The 23,948-nt window shown below is 36.8% G+C and overlaps 1 protein-coding gene across 2 annotated transcripts in view; it reads right to left on the reverse strand.

The window, feature by feature from the left end:
* Window positions 1–23,948, reverse strand: part of ITGA8 (integrin subunit alpha 8) — a 107,039-nt gene that overhangs the window by 33,807 nt on the left and 49,284 nt on the right. For both annotated transcript variants that reach the window (XM_075746269.1, XM_075746270.1), the window contains 8 exons: window positions 22,011–22,066; window positions 21,508–21,662; window positions 20,245–20,382; window positions 19,683–19,750; window positions 18,565–18,712; window positions 12,165–12,257; window positions 6,432–6,511; window positions 3,331–3,411 (listed from right to left, as the gene is read on the reverse strand). In XM_075746269.1, coding sequence (XP_075602384.1) covers window positions 3,331–3,411; window positions 6,432–6,511; window positions 12,165–12,257; window positions 18,565–18,712; window positions 19,683–19,750; window positions 20,245–20,382; window positions 21,508–21,662; window positions 22,011–22,066 — 819 coding nt within the window. The remainder of the gene's footprint in view (window positions 1–3,330; window positions 3,412–6,431; window positions 6,512–12,164; window positions 12,258–18,564; window positions 18,713–19,682; window positions 19,751–20,244; window positions 20,383–21,507; window positions 21,663–22,010; window positions 22,067–23,948) is intronic.

Below are 23,948 nucleotides of genomic sequence, written 5' to 3' on the forward strand. Positions count from 1 at the left end.
AGGGATCCTGGAGAAGAACAACTTAATACCATCCAGCTAAAGTACATGAAATTTAGGGTGTCCTGGAGTATCCTGCTAACTCTAAATACTTCCGCAGACTTCAAAAGGCCAGCAGTTTGTACTAACAAGTATGCCAGAGAACAAATTTACAAGCCAAACCAAACAATAAAGAAAATGAAACTTATTCATTAAAAAGTCATTTCAGATGACGTACTTAGCTTAACTTGTTGTATTTCACAAATGGCCTTGCTTCCAATAAGAATTTTAATTACTAATTGTTGTTGGAGAACAGGAACTTTCCTGTGTTGTTACAAAAGCCAAGACACAGAGACCCTTAACCTACTGCAAAAATTTGCAAACGTGAAAGTATACATAGACAAAAAGAAGCAGGCATGAGGTTTCAAAAAACGTATTTTCTGTCACATTCCCTGTGCAGTGTTTTTCTTATCCACAGAATTACAAAACGTGAAGTGTAAATGCAGACCTTCCATTAAAATGATTATTAAGTATATAAGAACATTTATTTTAACAGATTTTACAGTTACTTTGAGGACTTCTGCTATTCAAATGAAAGTAGCAAAATCAGGTCAAATTAAACAGAAATCCTCTCTTTTGACTATTCTACTTTGCATTTAACTTCCAATATTTTTAACATTTGAAGGATTTATTAGACGAGGACTTTTCCTACACTTTTAGGTGATAACGATCAGTCAAACAAGAGCACTGAAAAATAAAAGTATGTTCTACAGAAAATGCTTATGTTGGATATACAATAAGAATTCTGCCAGCTGCAAATCCTCCCAGTCCAAATTACTTCCTTCCTGAATCCCTCATTTCTCTAGTGCTCTTTCAGCAGTGGGAAATAACAATTAAAACTATAAAACTTACATTTTTATAGAAAAATAAAGGTAAGCAGAATAATCAAATCTTAGTTATCAGAGCAACTACTCATTGAATGGACTATCTAACAAATGATCTTAAATTTCTTTTTAACAGGAGATTGAAGAGGACTTCTTCCTTTCTCACAGAGGCAGTATTTGCATGGTTCCACTGTGTAAGTATATATGCATGTATGCATATGCACAATTTGTAACTACTTACTTTTCCTCAGTAAAATGAATAAAGATTCCAATCCCACTTCATCTAACTCTATGCAGAGCAGTAGGGAAACCGATGCAAGACATTTTCCAGTCCAAATGTGGATAGTGTCTCTTTTATTTTTATCTAGGAAATTGTGAGCAAATAGTTCCCTTGGAGCTGTATACTTTAGCATCTCTGAGCAATTAGCAAAATCTGTCAACAAAGCATTTGGGAACTTTCCTTTGTACATGCATGCTATAGCTAACAGGAAAACTAAAAGGCTCAAGAGGAAAGGAACTGGAAATCATTTAAGTAATTCATCTGTATTTAATGACCTGTTTCTTAGCACTGCAGGCAACGATTCAAGCCACTTTTTCCACTTGTGGCCATGCTCTTTTTAAGAACTGAGGATATTTTGGTCATTTTTTGGTGTATATCTATTCACCTATTACAAAACTTTTCATTAAAAAGAACATATTATGGCACAGAAATAACATGATGGAGGCAAAAAGTTTCCAAAGAGTACAAAAAGGTTGTAAGATTTTTCTATGAAAGTGAAAAGCAACCTCACTGAAAAAAACCCAGAATCCACAGCACTGGAAGCAGCCCTCACTGAGAAGTCTTGTCTAAGTATCCATAACCATTTCATTGACGCACTGAAACTCCAGGCAGTCCTTAACCTGGGTGTCCACCCATGGCCACATCTAGTAGTTGCTGTCTCCCCACATTTTCTCACATGTCTGCAGCCCACCAACTAACCCCTTTGATTCTTATTTCCTCAGCCTCTACTTCTCATTTTGTGTTACCTTCCCCCTCATTTTGTATTCTTACCTCCCTTCCTATCCAACTCATTTCCCTAGATCAGCACTAACTACAGAAAATGAAATAATACTCTCATTTCTGTTCTTGTTAAACTTCTTGTCTTTCAGCTGCTACTTTTCAGAAATGTAAGAATTAACATATATCCACACAGTCTTTGAGTGCCAATCCTCTTTTTTCCACCTAACTCTAGCTTTAGGGTTAGTCTTCTTAACCTGGAAAGCACATACAAATTGTGATGAAAAATATTTTTTAAATCTCCCTGATTTAGATTGAATATTAGAACAGAAAAAATGATCTCTGTGATATGCAAAATGGCTGGACTCTCTGCTGGCATTAGGTAGTCAAAGTATTGTGCTAGAAGTGATAACAATAAATGGATTTTTATAAATCCATAAAAGCATAAATAAATGTGGTTTTATTTGTTAATACCTAAGGCAGGCCCTTGAGGTGCATCATATCAGAGTCATCTACCCCTCTTGCACCAGCCAGGCCTCATGGCCTGACTCTGGGAGTGAAGCTGGGCCAGGTACCTCCTGTCCTCCTCTTGCAGAGCTGAGAATGGCTAAGATCCAGAGCTGTAGTTTGAGAAGAGATGTAGGAAATCTGACATTCCAGACAAAACGCATTTTGGGCAATTACTTGCTTTATAAGAACATGTTGCCAGCTTCCTCCAGGATGCCAGGATAGAAGTCTAGTTCCAAGATTTTTACTGGGTTGTCTGAGACTCTTATCGCCTAATTGCATTTTATAGTTTCCGAAACCAAGCTGTATGTGAAAAAAGAGATAGAAATAATCATCTCTGATCATATCCTGTGCTTGTTTAGTTTCGGTATCCCTTGTGTCAGTAGACAGATACCTGCTTCAGGTGGAAATGTAAGACTCTTACAGTAGTAGCTGGCTGATCTCTTGTCATAGTTCATTCATTATTCATCCTTTCTGCAAAGGCCTCACTCTGCTCTCTGTTAGTATATGCCTTGCCATAATGTGTTTCATCATTCCAGCCATAAAAGCAGCAGATTCTGCTTTGGTATTCAGAATTAAGTGCCTAAGTGGTTGCACACGCAGACCTACACATATGAACAGGCATTTGGTACTAGTAACATCCATACACAATTTGAACGCCCAAATAAAATGTTGGCTCTGACTGATGTTACTACAATGTGGGATTCTACAGTGCGCTGCATTTGCACAGACACTCAGTAAGTTTATTGGAGTCCATGTGGGCAGTTCTGCCCCACATGACCGGGTAAGCGCCATCCTGCAAGGCTTGCAGGGGTGAGCTTCCTTGGGAATTCTCAGGTGTTCTTTGTGGATAAGGCATTTGGGATTATAGTATGTCAAAAGATTCGCTACATGTAATTATTATATGTGGAAAGATTCAATACAAAAATTAGTTATCATTACGAATTGAAATGGTTAAATACTTACCCTCTGATCTGTACTTGAGCCATAGCACTGATGTTGATATGGAGGTTGACCAAATTGCTGGTGGGATTAATCTTGTTAGAACTGGAAAAGGTTTAAAAAAGGTTATTTAGCAGAACTCTAGATACCACAGAGTTAGAATACCAGAAGGCCTACAATTAGAAAGCGATGCCATTGGACATACTACAGCATAGGCTTGCCTTTGCCACTCCTCAGTCTTGTACGACTCTGGTGTTTAAGTTTTTATTATTTGAGATCATCACATGTTTAATAATATAATCAACTCAAGCTTCCTTTCAAGAATCCTGTGCATGAATATGATGATACAAATTTATTTAGCTCAGAGTATCATGCAAATTGCCTTGTTCAACTTTTGGCTATCTGTATGGATAGGAATATCTTAATAGAATACAAGGGTGTTTCCTGCATTGGAGGAAGGCAGCGTTAATGAACAAGATGATAGGCTTTGTTATAATAAAATTTGCTTTTATGACTCTCCAAACTTGTGACTTCTGTATGACAGAGTTTCTGAAGAAAAACAACCAAAATAAACTGTTTCTTTACCTTTTTATTCTCCTCTCTATCGAGATTGTTTACACCCTTAATCCCACTTAACAGTGAAAACAGATCCCTATGTTTAAAGCCTAGTGCTCTCACTGATTTTATTGTCTTTTCTTATTGCAAATCCTTAGTAATAAAGGTAGCTTCTCTTCAAAAGGCCATTCCTATGACTATAGCTCATTCATGTAAAGAAAGGTTTGCAGGTTCAAATTCATGAAGATAGTGAAGATAAATAATTACAGTCTTAAAATTTATTTAATTATGGGATTAACAACACTAAGTTTGGAGGTTTTTTCCAAAAAACAAGTACTTCCTTGTTTCATGGAGACTAAGTTTCTATTGCTGTCACAGTTTGCTGTTATCACATCTGGGTAGCATCAGTCAAATGGAAACATTCAGAGGAGGCCAGCATTCCCAGCAACTGACTCCTGAGGAGTAAAGGGCAATACTGCTTTGATCCAGGCTTTCTGGTTACAGATTGCTAAAATTAGGAGCAGCTCTAATTTGTTTGTAAACTAATACAGATTCCCCTCATTTGAAGTTTTGATGTAATGCTCCATAGCAATTGCTTTGAGTACAAAATTGCCTAAAGTATAAAAATGACTATACCACTAATGTGTTAGAATAAGCTGCTGTCCAATTTCTATAATGGTAATACTTTCCATAGAGTTAAAATACAGATTTTGATCATATATATTTGGTATTTAAATCTTGTTTGTGCTTTATGGTATTTTGTAGAGAGGAAAATAGTTTAAATAAAAGTGCCACGACATCTCCCTCTCTCAGGGGTACATAATTGCCTAGCAAAATCCGCATCAGAAAAGGAATCAGATTTCGAGACACTACTCAGCCTCTTGCTTATTTCCTACACGTAATGAACTTCAATCTTGCAAACCAAAACATTTAATTTCCACTTGATGTTTTGGAGTAAATTAAGGTTTCTCTTTTGAATAACTCAGACCAGGACAGAAATTCAGATGTGCTCTTTGCTTCCCTTTCCTTCCATTTCCATAATTTCCTCTTTCTGCCTTATGGACTTCTGTTTCCTTTTTCTTTTAAGACTGTTTTATCTGTTCACTAAGTATATAGAAATGCACAAACTGTAGGGCTGCTTGAGAAGGAATGCATAAAGCAGTGAGTTTTAACTGTAGCATACATTCCCTATGCAAGAAGGTTTACTTTTTCCTTTTTTAAAGTAGCTGGATGCTCTTCACCATTTTGATGGTGGATTTGTGGAAACTGTCCTTTTTGGTGGCCCAACCCTCCCTTTACATTTTACTGAGTCACACTCATGGAGGAAGTGTGATATGTTGCTACCTCCTGAAATTCAGACTTGTCACTTTTTCTACAAAAATGACCTACCCTCAACTGTTATTACCTAGAAAGATCTAGCTACCCAAAAAGCTCTGAATCTCCCTGATTTCACAGCATGAAAAGGGTAGTGCCGAGAGCCTCCGATACCCATTTAAAATTGTATTGCTTGCATTAATGACCTGACAGTGAACAGTGGTATGGACAGAGGACCTACAAGCTAGACACTGTATCTTGTATCTCTCTCTGGAGGAGCCCAGGCCCAGCTTTGCATGGTCTCCAGCTCGCCAGCCAGACCCCTGGGAGAGGGTTGAGGCCTGACCAGGCACCTCATTGTCTTCTGTGGCATTGCTGTGCCCTTCCTGAGTTTCTGCATGTCCTTTCCTTCAGGGGTTACATTCTGAAAACATGACTTAAACATTTAAAATGTCTCAGTTATTTATCATAGTGAACATGATCAAGGCTCTCATTAAAGGCCAGACATTAGCAATTAAGTCTCTGTGTGTGGGGCAGGGAGGGCCCCATCAGGAACTCCAGTGCGTGTTTAATGAGGACAGATGGAGCAGAAGCCCTGCCACCTACTGAAAAAGTCTCAGGTTTGTTCTTGCTGTTATCCTAACCCAGCTCATCTTGTGGATTTTTGTCCCTGTGGAGGAAGTACTGCACAACATAAAACAGAAGATTCTCCAGCAGTAATATTTCAGCCCCACAAATGTGGAGAAAACTAATGGAAAAATGACAAGGGTTCACCTGCATCAAACTGAAAAGGCTTTCTCTCTTCATGCCAGTAAATCTGTTGAGCAGATTTTAACCGCTCTCCCTCTATTTTCTAAATTGTTGTGAAGAAGTAGCATGTCTTTTTTTTTTTTCTTCAGAGCATGATATGTTTTTAAATACAGAACTTTGTTACAAAGTGATCACTGTTCATTAATCCTGAAGTGGAGAACTAAGTGCAAATTTGGCAAATCTGTGGAAGATCCTTGGACCACTGACCAAAATGAGTTACCCTGAATTTTAACAAAATAAAATCCTCAGAATAACTCTAAGACTGATTTTGCTAAAAGCTAACAAGACTCCAACTCCACAAATCCTCCTGAAGAAAGCTACCATAGGAAAGCCCATGAAATAAATACTGACACTGAAGAGTTAGAGTGACCTTCTTATATATTAAACTCCAGGCATCAATATGAATTCAGAATTTAAATAACCATACTCTTGATAAGACATCTAACCTTTTTATTTGCAGCTCAAAATTGATGCTGAAATCTGCATTTTCAAAATGCTGAACAGAAAATCGAATGCCTGTAGAAAACTGGGAAAGAAACAAAACAACAGGTTACTAAAAATGGTTTGATCTTTCCTTATTGAGAAAGCAGTACTGTTCAACATTGCATTTCACAGATTTGTATAGGATACTGTTACTTCTTAAAATTAGTATGAAATAATATCATTTAGTTGTTTTCAGGAAAAAATACCATCCTGCCTGTTCATATCACCAGATGGAAAACTTGGCTGGACAGAGGAAAGATCAAGAGGAACAGAGAAGCATACTTCCAAGAACACAGCGGTGGGCCCTTCTTCATCCAGTTTTTGCTTTACTTTACCAAGCCAAAAGAAAGTAATAGCTGTCTGGCACCTCTCATCCCTGCATGCCTTTGTCCAGGTGTCCTGCATGCTTTAGGTGTTGCAGAGCTGACTGTTTTTCTTCTAGAGGCTAAATTAGCAGCAGCTTGATGTTTTAGTTTGATTTGATTTGAGTTTTTCCATTGCAGCTTCTGGGAGCCATAGTTCAGTTAAGAGGAATACAACTTCAAAAGTTACGTTTGCCGTTCAGTTTGCCACAACTTGCAGTGTGAGAGGACAGAAGATACAGGGCAAAACACACAGTTCCCAAAACTGTAGGAGATAAGGGCTTCCACTGTGTTTATGCAGACCTTGCTTCCTCCCTCTGATGATTCCCATTTGCTTTGCAAGAAGGGCATGGAGTAAAGCAGAACAAGTTAATTCCAAAGAGAGAATGGAATTGCAGGGCTAACTAAAGAAGGAATATACAATAGCATATGGTGGGGTCTCTGTAACCCTCTTGTTGAACTTATTTGCAGCCCCAGTATGTAAGTGGCAGGGCAGCAGGGGGATGTGCCATCTGCCCTCCATGTTAAATTAATAAAATTGTACTGCATTGTTTAAATTAATTTTTTTAATTGCCTCATTTAAACTGCACCTGTTTTGAATCTGGTAATTTTTCAAATGTCAATTTTGCATTGAGACTGACAGCAAAGTCTATAGCCTGTAATCTTGTACAACTTCTTGTTCGCCTCCACCTCCCCTGCTTTCATTTTTTAAAAAAGGATGGTTACATATAGCTATATTCTCCATGTGGAGAAACAATCTTCCTGAGAAATTCATCAGAAGGCATTAGGAAATGAGGAAATCATTCCTTCATCTCTGCCAATATCTGACTAGATTACAGGAGGGAAAAAAAAAAAAAAAAAGAGTTGTCTGCTTGGCATATTTTCCTTAACATACTTAGGCTAGCATTGTCAGCAACAGGAAAGAACAAAACAAGGTAGAGTTTTATGTTTGGGGCGTAGATTCAACATGACTGAAGAGAAGCCATTTTCCTCTGTGGGTGTCATTTCAGATGTTTAAGCAATTCCTTTTTCCGAAACATTTTTTTAAAAATTTTCATTCGATTCTCCTCCTTTCCTCATTTGCAGTGGTGCATCACTGAACCTTAATACATCTCCAGAATGAGACTTAGCCAACGTTTCAATTACTTCTTTCAGCTGTCCTATGCTGACAGCAATATTGTCATCATAAAAGAAATAGCAAGTTCAAATCTTTGAATTCTGACCATTTTAATGTTGTAGTTAAAAATAATTTCTCTTTTTGGAAGTAAAATCCCCCCAAAAAGATAATGCTCATTAAAATAAACAAAAGCTGAATAGCTGACTTGGAATAGAGATGTAAGCTATTTTTAAGACCACTTTTTAGAGATGATTTTAACAACTGTATTGATATTTCACTCACCTTTAAAAACAGAATGTAATTTTTTAAATCTTTGAGACAAAAAATTCCAAATATTGAATTCAGCATTTCTCTGACTGTTTTTACTAACCAATCTATATAAATTTGTTTCCACTTACAGCAAAATAAAGATTTGATGACCAAAGATAAAATTTTCCTTAGAGACAGCAGACATGAACTGCAGTTCTGATGATCTATTATACCCTTGAGGCTTAATCCCTTATTTAATACTGAAACACACTCCTACTGTACCAGTCTAATAAACTGCAGATGTTGCCTTTGTATGGTCATATGACTTTATTACTGTCAAGTAGCCCTTGACACTGCTACTAATAATGGGGCAAAGATGCTCACATGCCCTTGCTGAAAATCCGCTGAAGCCAAAGGAGTTGAATTTGCTTGAGCTTGTAACTTAGCAATCACTCATCTTCCTTATTTTAGTAGGACATTCATTTTGTCAGAATAGTTTAATTTTATTTAAAATTTTCCAAGTGAAGTTAGTTTCATTAAAATTGCATTATTATTTGCCACGTTAGTAACATCATGTATCTTTGCAATATATGACATTTCTGCTATTACTGATAAGCTTTAATCTGTTATTATGTTCAACAGGACCTAGGAGAATGCTGGGAGACAGAGGACTAGCTTTTTTTGAAGTGTCTTACAGTGCATGTGAAAGATAAAGCCTCTGTGCTCTTGAAGAATCACCTACCAAGAAACAGGTGAGATCTTCCAAGCCTCCCAGTCTTCTAACCTTTTTTTCTACTAATTTCTATTACCTTCCAAATTTTTCAACCAGAATTTATAATAAAACCTACATCTCACTTGCTAAGGCCGCTGAACAGGCATTAGGAAGCTTGCCAGCCTGATCCATTTCAGTGTCATAAATAAGTACTTTGAGCACTCTTTGCCAGTCAGATGTATCACAGACATTTATTTTGCATTCTGGGCCATATGGTATTGTGATTTTCCTTCCCATTTCTTTTTATCTTCTTTTTCACCTTTTTATCTTTTTTTTAACCACAAAGATATTACTAAAAAGATTAAGTAAATTTTGTGGCCAGTAAATGATTTTAAGATCACAGATTTTCAAAAAGTCAGAGAGATACCAATTTTGACGATAACAACACATTTTGAAGATGGAAGCGTCAGACAAGTTTGTAGCCCGCTGAAGTAATATTCCATGGGTTATATCACAAAATCCTGACATAACCCTCATACTCAGAAGTTGATCTTAAAGAGTTCAAGAACTCTAGGATTTCAGGGTGCTGAAAAGTCATTACAGTGACTCAATAGTTAAGAGTTTTAGCAACGTTTTATTTTGTCCTAACCCTCCCTCCCCACTCCCTCACAACTTCCACAAAGAGTCCCTTTCTGACTGAATAGTTTGAGAATAACTGATCTTCTGCCAGAGCAGAATTGTTTTGCAAAATTGGAAATGGATCAGAGCAGCCTTCCGTGATTTATGCAATTTGTACAAAGGGCTGGTATTTCGCTGTTGGAAGTACATTTGCCATCACAAATACATTTGTACTGAAAAAGCTCAAGTCCTTTCACCTTTACGAAGCTTCCAGGAGAGCTGGTTTCAAAGATAAAGTTAGGCTTTAAGCTTTCACTTACTATAATCAAACACTTTTGCCATCTGGCTTGGTAATGCTCTAATTTCATGTGCCTTAATTTTCAAGGGTTGGATTCTTTTGTTATAATCCAGAATATCCTTAAACATGTTATGAGTCCTGTTGTTTTATTCTGCTACTTTTAAGTGTCTCTTTATGAAGTATTTTGCTTAGGAATATTCGGTAACAATGCATCTATGGCAGCCCTAGAGCTGATACTGAAGAAAAACAGGATTAGTTATGCTGTGAGACTTTGTAAGTCAGGTGAGAGTAGTATTGCTTTAGTGGCCACCAAACAGCATTATTGATGTATTCATACTGCTAGCTTTTTGGGTCAAGGATGATGTGGAAACAGGGCTTTGGATTCAAAGGGAAGAGTGTGAAGTGGTGTAGTATAATACCTCCACACTTAGACCTTTCCATTGCTGATGTTTATGACAATATGCAAATCACAAAGATTTGCTCCTAGTTTGACATACAATGTTAGTGTTTCTTGTGTTTAGTCTTCCTCTTCTCTTCCAAACCCATGTGTTTTTATGCTGTCCTTCCCCCTTCACTGCACTCCAATCATCCACAGGATTTGTGTCCACTTTTGTCTGTATCTTGAGAATATGGTTCTGCCATGAGACTGACCAGGAAGCCACTAGGCAGATATCTAAATTTGCTGGCTTTCTGATATGAGAAATTATCTACCTTGACTTGGGATTTATCTAGTGCTTCAGCCCATCATCGCCTCCCATTCCTCAGAAATGTTTTCAATTACTCTTACTTTTTAGGAGTTTCATTTAGTATAATAAAACAAAAACTACAAAACCTTTTAGCCCTCTTTTCTATACTTGTTGATTGCAATATCTTTTCAGTCTGCCGCCTTAGTGCAATGTCCTTCTCAGAAAATGTTTATAGCACCCCCTTCAGACTTCTCGTTCACAGTAGTTCTACAGAGGAGGATCCTCACCAGGCAGGTTCCTGCTCCCAGTAGGTCCATCACCTGGAGTTAATTTTTCAGTGCTTTCTAGCTCCTTATAATCCCAAAGAGTCTATCTAGGACTGCTCGTGACCGTGATGAAAGCAGATGACTGTATGAGACACCTGGTCTCACATTCACTTTCAAAAGCTCTGTCACTGATCTGAAGTTAATGCTATGATCCAAACAAGCTTATTCTAGTGCCAGTCTTCTATCATATGGCCCTTTTGGTTCTTTTACAGAGGGTCAGACAGCAAATGCTTCAAGATCACAGGAGGCCAGGAAAACAACCCTCTATAGAGAGTCTGAAGAGTGAAATATTGATCTTCCATAGGACAAACCTTAACTTACTAGGGATTTGGACAATACTAAGGAGAGATTTGCTTTGGTTTCTTTGCAAAGCCCCAGGCCCAATATGAAATGCAAACAGTGGCAGTTTTCAATTAAAAGCTGTTGTTTATTCCTCATATATGTTCATGCTGATAACTGCTTCATTTTTATTAGGACAGCTTTTTTTCTAGGTATAAAAGCTTGGATTATTTGGTTTTAGTTAAATATTCATAGCATTGATGAATTTATGAGCAGCACTAGAATTCCTCTGCAGGGGCATCCATGGCTGAATATTCCTGGGTTCAGCACTTCTGGGATTGCCCTGAACTGTTTTGTCATGAAACAGGGACAAGTGATGACAACTGTGGAATGGATAGCACTTTTTTAATCTCCAAACCTATGTTTAATCCTTATCTGCTGTCCATCATCAGTCATTATTCAGTTCCACTTTTGTCTAAAAACAATGCTACGAATGTTTCATCTAATGCGTACTATGATTTATGAATAGCTGTCTTAGGAAAATGTTCAGAATGACATTAATAACTTGAAGGAAAACTTGGGTCCAACCACATTTTCATGGATATAAATCATGATATAAACTGATAAGACAACCCTTATGCACTCAAGATGAGAATCAGGCTGAAGAAGCTGTCATTTACTACACATATCTTGAATAGAAAGAATAATAAAAGGGAGAAATCACACAACAGATCACATTATGGACTTGGATTCTCTTCTCATTATACTAGTGCAACTTCTGTGACTCAATTTGAGTCACTCATTTTCTTTGGAGTAAGTGAAATAAACTACAGACTCTAGCATCATTAATCTTTTAGAACAACAAATTTTTAGTTTTTTTAGAAGCACAGTTCTGCCTCTTATTACACCAACAATTTCCTGTCCAAGTAAATAATCTGGTTTGGGTGTTGCTTATTGGGACACATTCTGCTAATTGAATAGTTTTCCATTTGCTCCCCTTTAAAATTCAATTAGATAAAAATCAGGAAATGCATCTGATTTTCCCTTACGTTTGCACCAGCCACCATAGGGTTCCCAAGATCACAAACCACCATTCTAGTTTCATTTTCCATCTTGTAATCACAGCTCAACACACGCAGTGCCTGTAACAAAAGGACACCAATATGGAGGTCAGAGATCACAGTGAAATGTATCCAGTTGGGAAAATGATGCCTTTTTGACTGTGACATTTCTTTTCATTTCAGACACCTGCTCAGTGTGCTATCAAAACATTTAATTGGTTATTGTCAGACAACAGGGGAAAACTGATGCCGGGAAAAACAAACAGTAAAGTTTCCCAGTACCCTAAGACCCATGATGAGATCACTCTATTTCTAGTTTTAACATACTGTCTTGTTGTTGTGAATCGCTCCTACAGCCATAATGACTCAACTGAGAAAAAAAGAGTAGGCAAAACTGAGTGAGGAGAATAGGCCTCACACTAATTGCAATAGTTGTATTATCCATCACTAGAAGTCTCTGTACTGAAATTCTGGCATTGGCAGAACTTTATTATAGACCAAGTCTAGAACTTCATTTTCCAACCTATGGTAAAGTACTTAGAACATTAAATACTTTAAAAACATAATCTGTTAGCTGTGTTTATAATTTAGCAACAAAGAAGATAGATTTTCACATTATCAGAAATTAAGGTGTTTTTGTTGTTTATGGCAATATGTAAAATTTAACTTTTTCCAGCAACTATTTGTTCAAAGTGCAGTTTGTACTTCACATTTCTCAGGCAGTTTTAGTGGATAACTTGGAGAATTTACTAATATAATATCCCTCTTAATGTAAAATGCTCTTAATGTAAAATGTTTTCTTTTTTCTTTTAACCCTTTATAGTCTTTATTACTAGTTGTATCATCTGTATACAAAACAGACTATATAAAGGGAGGGACAGTTATAGAAGCAGTTAGGAGATACAGAGTAGGACAAAGCAACAAAATGGGGGGTTTTCCCCTGTTTTCCTCTCTGGCATATTCAATAAAAGCAAATAATTCCATATACATGCAGAAGTAAACCAGCTTTGTAAAAGCAGGATGCAGCTAGTTGTTGCTGTAAGGCTCTCCCACTACCTTTCATCTCATTTGTGACCTTCACAGATTAAGCAATATGTGCAAGGTCGTGCTCTTCATATAAAAAGACCTGGGAAATGTCCAGACCACTGACTACCAATTCATTCCTATCTGTAAAAGACAGTATGGACGTGCTGATCTTATCATTTCCTGAGATTAAAAGAAAATATAGGGCATGTCCTAAAATGAGCCCATGTCAAGCATGCCTTCTGTACACACCTCATCCTATACTGACACTTCTACAATTTGCTAGGAGGAAGCAAAGTTTGTTACACAGCATGACCAGTGCAGTAACAGCCTTTCTAAGTCTCTCTAAGGTCAGGAGAAGGGGATTTTTACACACTCTCCAGCTGGTTAATTAGAGGTGGGAAGCAACAGATAGGAGAAGAGAGGGTATGAACACAGTTGAAACCAAACTTCTCTGGAAAATGGTTCATTTTAGCTTGACGTGTGGGTTTATAGTTTTATTTTTGCTTTGGGGGTGTGTGAAATTGAGATCTAAATGTTAGAAAATAAATATTTATCTATATGTGATACTTTGCAGTCTCTTTATCAATGCTGTACCATAAACCAGCACAGAGTAAATCAGCCCTTATCACACATTTTTTGTCCCTCAAAGGCTGAGCAAATAGAGTAGTTTGAGTAGGTTTTCTGCAATTTGGAAGCTATGCTCTTAGACTGAAAATGATTAGTGGCACAGAATTTATATGACCACCATCACAAAAGCTAATTTGTGCAGCATAAAGATGCGACAAAGGGTCAGCTGTCATAGAATTTCTTCAATACTGAGATTTATTCCCTTTGTTTTTTCACTGATCACCTTTTCAAGGTGATTAAGTGCAAAACAGGAAAATTAAAACCAGGAAGGAAGTAAGCAAGAGCAGAGACTTATATACCTACTATTGTCAGTATCATTGAGTTCATATGTAGCTCAGCCAGATGGAAGATTTTGCCACAAACCCCTTCTACCTGCCACTGGTAGCAATTTATATTTTTATAGCAACACATGGTCTTTTGGCAGTCTTGAGCAGAAGCAAAACCCCAACAATTAACACGTGCTCCCAGGGTGCATTTTAACTAGAAAATGATTGGATGCTTTAAGTAATCCAGGCAGCCTACAAACTTGAAACTCCTTCTGGTGGTCTTAGCGATGAATTACTAATTGATACCAGAATAGTTAAGCACAACAGGCTGCAGAGTAGAACAGCTCTGCTCTTTCCTTGATCAATCTTCCAGTCTTATTTTCTGAGGTGCCAGAATCTAGCTTCTTGTCCAGCTGATATATGAAGAACTGGTATTTGTCCTCACAAGTCTCAGATCACATCTCATCTAGCCAGCCACCATGTACTTATTCTAAGAATTTTCAGGTAAGACATAAGGTTTTGGCATGGACCAAATACCTATTAGGGCTTTGTATTTGCCTGATGTACTTCTACTAATCATTCCACGTGAATTTCAGTTCCAGCCATTGCTACTAAGGCAGGACTGAGCTGTTCAATATGGGGAACTCTTTCACTGCGCCAAGCATTAGTGCACAGTATTCATGCAGCGGCTTGGGGTTCAAAGACACAATCGTCCTACTGTAGTGTAAGAATGTACCATACAGCAAGTATATACTGTCTCTGGATCTACTGCTGCCCATGGAAATGTGAGGTAATATAATGTGGTTATACTTTTTCATTGCAGCTAATTGCAGTAACTTCACACCTACTGTACAGTTATTACAAGCCAACAGGTTTCCAGTAACTAGTAAAGCTGTGGTAATTTACTCATTTACCTCGTCTCTGGATCTTCTAAGTGTTTCCACAATACAACTAATGAATAAAACATTTGATTTCATTGTAAGTCATTGTATTTCATTAATCAGCTTTCGACTGAAGGAAGTATCAGTACATGCAAGAATCAATGAAATTTCAAAATCACATCCTTGACCTCATACTTTAAGATCACACACATTCACTTGGCTCTCCCCTTGCATATGATCATGTACATCTCTGCAAAATGCTGCTCTTTTGATAAGGTCGCACAGTCTATGTACAATACGCCAGAGAATCAGGCCTGAGATAACAAGATAACGACAAGTGAGGCAGGTCAAACATTGTATTCCACAAAGCTGAAAGGAAGAGGTAGAAAGCAAGTGAATTTTCAGTTGACTTTAACACTTTCTGAGTGTAATTCAAATGATATGGAATAACCCAATAAATTGTTCCAAAAAAATCAGGTTGGACAGGAAGCACTTAAGGGACATATTTGTTTCTCTGTTAGATGATAGACTAAATCCAGAGTAGCCCCGTAATAAAGTAGCCTAATATCCTCTATGACTATAGTTACTTTGATATGATGGCAGCATAATAGAATGATTTGATTCTAAAGACTTTTCAGTTCTATCAGAAATGTATCAAGTGATTTTTTCAGCTCATTACATTTCATTTATTCTACTCTCAGTCTACCTGTTTTGTTGGCTCTGAGGTGAATATTATCTCTGCCTGAATACAAGGAATTCTGCAGTTTGGAGAAAAACAGCTACACAGAGGACCATAAACATGGATATATCGAAGTATCAATGAAATCCTTAGATGCAGAGCTTTAAGAGCATGATTACAATAGGCTCTACCACAAATCCACCTGTCTGCTGAAATTACTCTATATTAAATCAAGTACATTTCAGGAGCTGTCACAGATCACCCATCAGCAGGGTGTGCCGCAAACAGAAAAATAAGAAGTGAGATCTTGATAGAAAAATGTTAATTTTCATCTATGGTCCATGCCTCAAAGTACCCACAGACTGAGACACCTTTATTCCATATACTCCAGTGTTTACTGCATACCACTGTGATAATTTCTTCTGTGTTCTTGTCAACTGGTTCAAATTAACATATTTTTAAAGCCCTATAGGTTGAATTAATTGAGTCTCTCTCTAATTTATACTCATTTATACTATGATCCATATGAATTTGATCATCCTGGTAACACATGAACCTCTGATACCTAGGATTCTGATCACTCTGGGGGAAAAAAACCTGAAAAAACCTGCTAATTCTTGCTTTGAGTGGTCAAATTACTTAATTTGTACATTTAGACAGAATGAATTGAATGAGAAAACAGAACAGGAACGATATAAATGAATGTTTGAGTTTAAAAATGTGTCTAAAATTTCTTTTTAAATTTCAAAGATTGTATATTCTTTGTCATGTTCACAGCAGTTTTAGGTGCCATATGGCAGTACAGAAAAGCAACAGAATACATCCAAGAGCCATCCTCCACCAGCAGTTAAACGCCAGCAAGTTTTAGCTTTGTCTTTTTGAAGAAAATGACAATATCTGTTTCTTTTCCAAATGCACTTAGAAGTGAGTTTTTTAGTTTATCTAATGGAACCATAATATCATGAAGATCATAGGTTTTAAAAAATTACACATTTACAGTTTAAAAACAATAGAAAGAATAAACTCGCTTTCAGTACCATTTGTAATCCTTCTGAAAACTGTACCTGCAGTGCAGGAGGGAAGACACTAAGAATGATGTAGATAGTAGGACTAATGTTTTGATCCTTCTCAGAAAAAACATAATGACATCTCTTTGAATGGACTAAGTATGAAAAGTAAGAGAATATGAAATAAATTGTATGTTGAAGTGAACTAAGTAAATGTGGGCAAAATGAAGGCAATTTTTCTACAAATCCAGAAGTCAAAAATGTACTTTATCTATCTTCCACAAAATCTGAAGAAAATGAAAAAAAAAAAAAAAAAGAAAAAAAAAAGCATTACATTTCCTGGGCTTTTAAAAAAAAAAAAATTTCAAAAGAAAAAGAATATTAACACTCCTTCCCACCCTGTTCTAGCTTCTCCTTATTCTTCCAAAGCACCAGAATCTCTCACCTCTTTTTTCCTTCCTTCCTTTCCCGTAAGTCTACCCTGCTGGCACTATAAAATTTAATTTTTCCTAAAGTAATGAAAAGCCCAGAGTGATTTCTGTCCAGTCCAAAAGACAGATATGTGCTAATAAGAGCTGTGAGTTTTGGAATAAATGCCTCCCCTGACATCCTTGGTAATGGCCAAAAGAACAGTCAAAGATTCCCAAAGAGCAACAAAGGAAAAATAAAACCAGGTGTAGTATATTAAAGAGAAGTTAAGTTTTGCAGATCACAGTCCAAAAAAACAGAGGCTATGCTAAGACAACAAAAGAAATAGACAATAGAAAAAGGCTGGTGTCTTTGCTTATTTGTGTACAAATATATGTACAAATAAAGTGAGGTTGCAGAGAATTTTCATATTCTCATCTTTGGTGACATCATTAATTCCTGTCATTTTTTTCAAACTGGGTTAAAAGCCCATTAATAAAGACACTGACAGAAGGAGAATAAGGAAATACCTTGTAAGTTACTTTCAACTTCCTTAAAAACATTTGCCTTTTGAAAAGAAATAAACTTGCTTTCTCCCACTTTCACCCTTGAGGCCCTTCTGAACATTCCAGGGACTGACAGAAAAAAGCAAGCTCATGTTGCAACAGCTCGGGAGATTTATGTGCAGATGAGGTGATTCAGGCCTGCTATCCAACAGAGAATACATGAACACTCTGCTTGTTTGCAAGATAGTGTTTCGTCTTTGCTCTTAAAAAACAAACAGACCCAAAAAGGAAACACTTTATGTTCAGTACAGCTCAGCAGGACTTCAGTCAACATTAGTCCTTCTGTGAACAGTGGCACATTTTACATTATAACTGCTTTTTTGGCCTATCCATAAGATAAAATAATTGACTAGAAAGGAAATCAACTTTGTTAAGTTTATACTCCAGTTAACGTCCAACTATTCCGGATATCAGAGACTGGGATACCCTTAATAATGGTAAAACATTGGTGTGCTGGGAGCACAAGACAGAGGTGTCCAATTGTCTGGGGTTCAGGAGGGCTCATTAATTCTGACTGAGAGCTGGTACCACCATGGGATCCAGGGTTGGAAGCACTCAGGGGATTCTGCACTATCATTCTGTGTTACTGGTAGGGTTTACTGGTTCAAAATCTGAATGATGTGAATACCTCTAGCCCTAGGAGAAACGTGACAGTATTTGTGTGGTTATTTAATTTATAACTAAATTAATATCAAGGAGCTGGATCTGAGCTGGATCTGAACAGAATAGTCCTGATCTTCCCATCTCCTGGTGACATGGCTACCCTTTAGTCTGGACTGTGTGAGCACGGATAGCTGAGCCTTGATGCAATCTCCCCTCCTAAGAGGCACCTCTTTACTTGCTGCTTTCAGCTGGTATAGCCTACATAGGTTAACATTGTTCTTAGTTCTTCTGCTTTATTAGCACTAATATTTTGATTTTCATTTACCTTGTTGTTGCGTTCAACCCCCGTGTAATCTGCTTCAGGTGGAATCTTTACATGTAGCTCAGCTTCATAGGCTCCTTCCCCATCATTCCTTGGATTTATTATGAGCATGACACAGTTTTCTTCTCCAATTATGAGTTGATCTTTATCTCTATATAGAACATACTACTTGTCAGGTGTTAAAACATGCATGAATAAACGTATGAATAAAGCAGGACACTTTGCTCTCATAGCATCTGTTCAGGAAAATATTCTGTGAACACACAATAAAACATTTTCCATAAAAAATGACCCCATGGAAAAGTATGCCAGCATTTGGGTAGGAAAGAGGCCAAGAGAAAACACCACCATGGGCAATTAAAGTGGACGACTGCAGAATTTCAAAGTTAGTTGTATAAAATTTCACAGCCTGACTACTTTCTAACCAGAAAGAAGTATCTAGTGGAGAAATTACTTGCCACAGGGGTCCCATCAGCATTGTTTTCTGGAGGGCACAAAGGTGGTGGGATTCCAGCTTTCCCCTTATGCCCACTGTAAAATGAAGAATGGCAGATGATCTCCTGAGACCTGCAACGGCACTGTGCCCTTTCCTTTCACCGCTACGTGCTTTGATGGCACAGAGTCAGATAACTGTCAGAGGTTGCCCACTTATCCTGCTTGGCATATTTCTCCCTCCATAGGAGGAATTGTTGCCATGTTTTGAAATTCTTCTGAGATTCATTTACTTCATTGAATACTGGGTGAGGAGAACTGTGCCCCAAGTTAAGTCACTGGCACACTGAAATAAATAAAATTAAAATCTCCTTTGAACAGCAATTTGTTTTGTCTCTTGGCATTCAGAGAACTAGAATCACTTCTGACAAACACTTACAAAGTGTATTTTCTATGATAGCCATTAACCATCACAAATGTGTCTGACAAAGATACATTTTCAAGTGTATATTTCTCCATTTCTTGGTTTTCTAGATGAAATGGATGTGCAAATTAAAATCTGGAAATCAGGTAAGAATGAGCAGCTATAACAAACAACAGAACTGCGTTCTATATATTTCGTTCTGTTAAAGCAAGTAGAAGTGTCTGGATTTTCTTTTATGCAGCATCATTTATTTTATTTAACTTACGGCATAGCAGAAAGCTGCAAGTCAGGAATGCACAAGTTGTCCTCCCCACAGTCAACCAGAATGTAAGCCTATGTTGTTGGAAAATAAAAAAAAATATAATACAGTAAGTACATGCTTCAAAGTCCAAATCACTTCATTAAATATCCCTAACCCAAATGTCCTAAATATCACTAAACAAAATGTCTTAAATATCACTAGCACTGCCCTGGTGAATTAATCTCTTTCTCCTTTCTGTAAGTGCCTTTCCACATGAGTACTGTTGGATACTATTTAGACTGTCAACTCTGTCCTTAGCAGAACAATATAATCTTTCAGGCCCTTTCCCACAGCAACTTGGCTTACATATTCCAGAATGCAATCAAAACTATAAACGCAATAAAGTTTTGGAAATGCTTTAAAGGCCTGCCTGATTCTATATTTATATTCAATTTACATTTTGAACGAATTAAATCCTTGTTGTGTAATCTCTGGGCATGAAATTCTGTTTTAAGGAAGATGACACACAGTGTTTGTAAATGCTTTCATGTTCATATACAGAAAACGTGGCATGCAAAATTCATACCTGTTCTGTTACAGAGCTTTTCTGGTAATAGTTCAGTATCGGTTTCACAGTCAAGCTATCTCCAAAATTGGATTCATCCAAACTATAATTCAAGTTTATATTGATGGGAGATAATTTATCTCGAAATTCTGTTTCATCCTGTGAGAGACAATCACATAATAAAACCCAATGGTTTAATATAATTATTTCAGATTAGTATGGTATTGCAACAGATTCAGACTTCAGTCTTTATTGAAGGTAAAGGTTCTTTGACAGCTACTGACCAAATTCTGGCTGCATATAATGTCATTAGGAAAGCAAAGTGACTCATCAGTAACTAGAATGCCCAGAATGCATTGCCTTCGCAGCCCCACATCTGGAAGAAGCCGGCTGAGCTGAGTAGACTCAGAATTTTCTCAAAGCATTAGCCTAAAACGAAGTTGTTTAAAAGAGACACAGAACTAACTCCTATCAGCTGCCGCTCTCCTTCCTTTCGGAATGGAGCGAGGATACGTGTGGATTTGTGAAGGTAATATTGTCGGTTTGTTCCATAACAAAGAATTGATATGGATTAGCAATGGTAAAACTCCACCACCTTTATTGCCTAGATACTTCCTTACATATTGCTTGAGACACCTCCATTTCACCTCCTGCTGCATTTCTAGGAACAGCCTTGGAATCTGCTTCAATTGCATGAGGTAATTCCAGCTGCAAGTGTGTAACCAATGACCCTTTCTCCTTCACAACTTCAGTTCCATAGGTTTAATTTTTCTAAAAATGTTTTAAAATATCCTAAAAATATTTTTTTAAATATGTGAATTTTAGGCCAATATTGCTGGTGACACTCCTTTGAAATATCTGTTGGAACTGAATTGGCATGACATTTAACATGTTTAGTTGATTATCCCACTGTGAATACTACAGGACAATCTTGCATTTGTGTATCAGGAGATGCAGTATTTAATCAGAATTTCCCGAAATGCACAAAATGAGTGTATTTGTACATAGAGCAACTGTACACTCTTCTTCAAAGGAAGTCTTTCTTTTATACTTACATTGACAAAAGATGAGCAAAAGATCTACATAGAAAAGTTTTGCCCAGGTAGAAGAAAGTTCCGGACACCCAGATGGCACTTTTCTTAACTGACATTTCTGTAATTTTGGGATCTAAGAACAATGGAAACTGTTCTTCTTTTTCCAGTGGCTCCTTTTTTTATTGTTATCTTTAAATCCCTGATACTACTCAAATGATGATGACAATCCAAAATATTTGAAACAACTTACTCTGAGATAAACAAGAAAGTCCTGGCAATGGAGCTCTTTCTGTCTTTCTATCACAATGGAGAAGTAATGATGTGACTGATGGTAATCAAAGAAGAGGGTCCTCTTAACAGCTCCTTTCTGTTTCAGTGAATCTAATTGCAATTCACCTTTCAGCACTAAAGGATACAAGTAAATCAAATATTTACTTATTTAACATGGAAAGAAAAAATAGTAAACAATTCATTATATATTATATATACTTCCATCAGAAGTCCTGTACATGTATGATCTGTAAAGGAAGTTCCAACAGAACATTCTCCAGCAGGGTATATTCTTGGTTTTATTTGGAAAATGGCTTAAACTGAATCAAGAATCCTTCAAGTGAATAATACAAGCTTTGTGTTATATATCTATATATAGATATAGAGAATCTCACTCCTATCATCTTTCAAGGTGTAAGAAAAAAAATGCATCTGAAATTGAGTGGGCCAGAGTAAATTACAGGAACATAAAATATTTCTTACCTATCTCATCTGAAATACTTTGACCTTCAAAGTCTGCGCAGACTCTTACAGTAAAGCTATACATAAAAAAGAAGAAGTAATTATTAGCAGAAAGAGAGCTGGCCTGGGAATCAGCAGTTCCCAAGTCATATCTTTTAAGTTTTCCTTTCCTTTTCTCAAAAAGATGTTCACTGAGATCTGTATTTGGCTACCTAAAATATTGCCTAACCAAGTTAGCAAGTCTCCTAAGCTCCACTAATAATCAAAGAAGACAGGGTCTGAATGTCTTCCTGGGAAAGATACGGAGTAGAATCTCTGTTCCTACTAATTCTTGAGACAGCCTACAGAGACCACCCTTCTAATACTATTGGCAAAGTTGGGTTCCTTATGTTGTGCTTCAGCAAGCCACTTTTGCATGAGGCTGTCTGCAGAAGTCCTTTCTAGTTCATTATGGTCAAATAAGAAAAATCCTTGAGCATAGAGTCAATATCCAAGCTGTTTTCCAACAAATCAAAACACACTGGATGATTTCTATTGGCATTACTATAAGACTTCCATGATTTCAAGAGGCTATAATTCATTCCAGAGATACCAAATGAACTGTTCAATTTTTGTTGCACAAGACTAATCAGAATGTATTGTATTTAATTTGCTAAGTTTTGCAGAAGCTGGCAGGTGCATGACCTAAATCAAAGCTTAGAGAAACTAGTTATTCATCTTCATTATTTAGTATGCTAATGCAACACATTCTACACAATGCAACACATTATAAGTTAATTGGTTTTCATTTGCCTGTTCATAGTCTATAGCAAGTTTTTTTGAGCCTAGCAATATTCACATTACAATTATAACTGTATTATACAAACATCATCTCAGCCATAATTAGTTATTTCTCATAATAAACATTTATTTCCACTTCTCTGTAAGACAGGCAGTAGATTTGCAGTTGTACTCAACAACTGACAGGAGAAGCCTTTTATAGTTTTATTGGCTGATACCTTCTAACAAGACTTATTATAAAAATTAATTAACCCCCCTAAAAATTATAAATGCTTATTGAAAAGTTTCACTTTGTAAGGAACATATGCAAGTTATATAAATATTTAAATGAATCACATTTTAAAAAAGCTTTTGCAAATTACTCTGGATGCCTAGGGAAACAGTTATAATGACACTTGTTGATGTTATTAGCAGGGTGTACTTCCCTGATGAGTGACAAAACAAGAAATCTGGAAACACGCTCTTGATGTTTGATTTCTGCTGTCACACTCCACAAGGACTTAATTCTCCACCATACCATTATTCCCAAAGAAGTCCCATATAATGTAACAAAATTACTCAGGTGAAAGATTTGGGATTTCCTAAAACTTGCAAGCATCCCTGGTTACCAATCATTCTTACAGAATATTTTCATTGGTTCAGAAAACGGTTTGTTTGTATACGGAAGATTCAGCTAAACACGGATTGTAGCTCAGCATTGGAAGATGTGAAATCAGCTTGGGTTAAATAAAAAGTACTTGAATTAGCCATTGTTCTTAATCTCCTCACTACTGTTACACTATATACTACCTTCTCCACGTGGTGAATTCAAAACCAGTAACATAACCTTTAAAATAACCTGTAATCACATTCTAATTGCATGTTTGCTTCCTCTGACAAATGCAATGAAACCATGCCACATCTGGGATTCATGTAACTCTCATGACCTTATTAAACACTTTCCTCTTGGGCAAAAAAAATTGCCTTATGCCATTAAACGCCACTTAACTGTAGCCTTCAAATGACATTACGAGCGTTGATTCATGTTCCATGCAGAAATTGCAAATTCAGTCATATTCCTATTTCTTTGTAATTATGAGTTAACAGATGAAGAACCGATTATTTCCTAATATATAAGGACAAGAATAACAAAAATGAGAAAAGCTTGTGTAATAGCATAAATGCAATTTAGACATCAGG

The sequence above is a fragment of the Balearica regulorum genome, chromosome 2 (genome assembly GCF_011004875.1).
Source record: "Balearica regulorum gibbericeps isolate bBalReg1 chromosome 2, bBalReg1.pri, whole genome shotgun sequence".
Taxonomy (NCBI): domain Eukaryota; kingdom Metazoa; phylum Chordata; class Aves; order Gruiformes; family Gruidae; genus Balearica; species Balearica regulorum.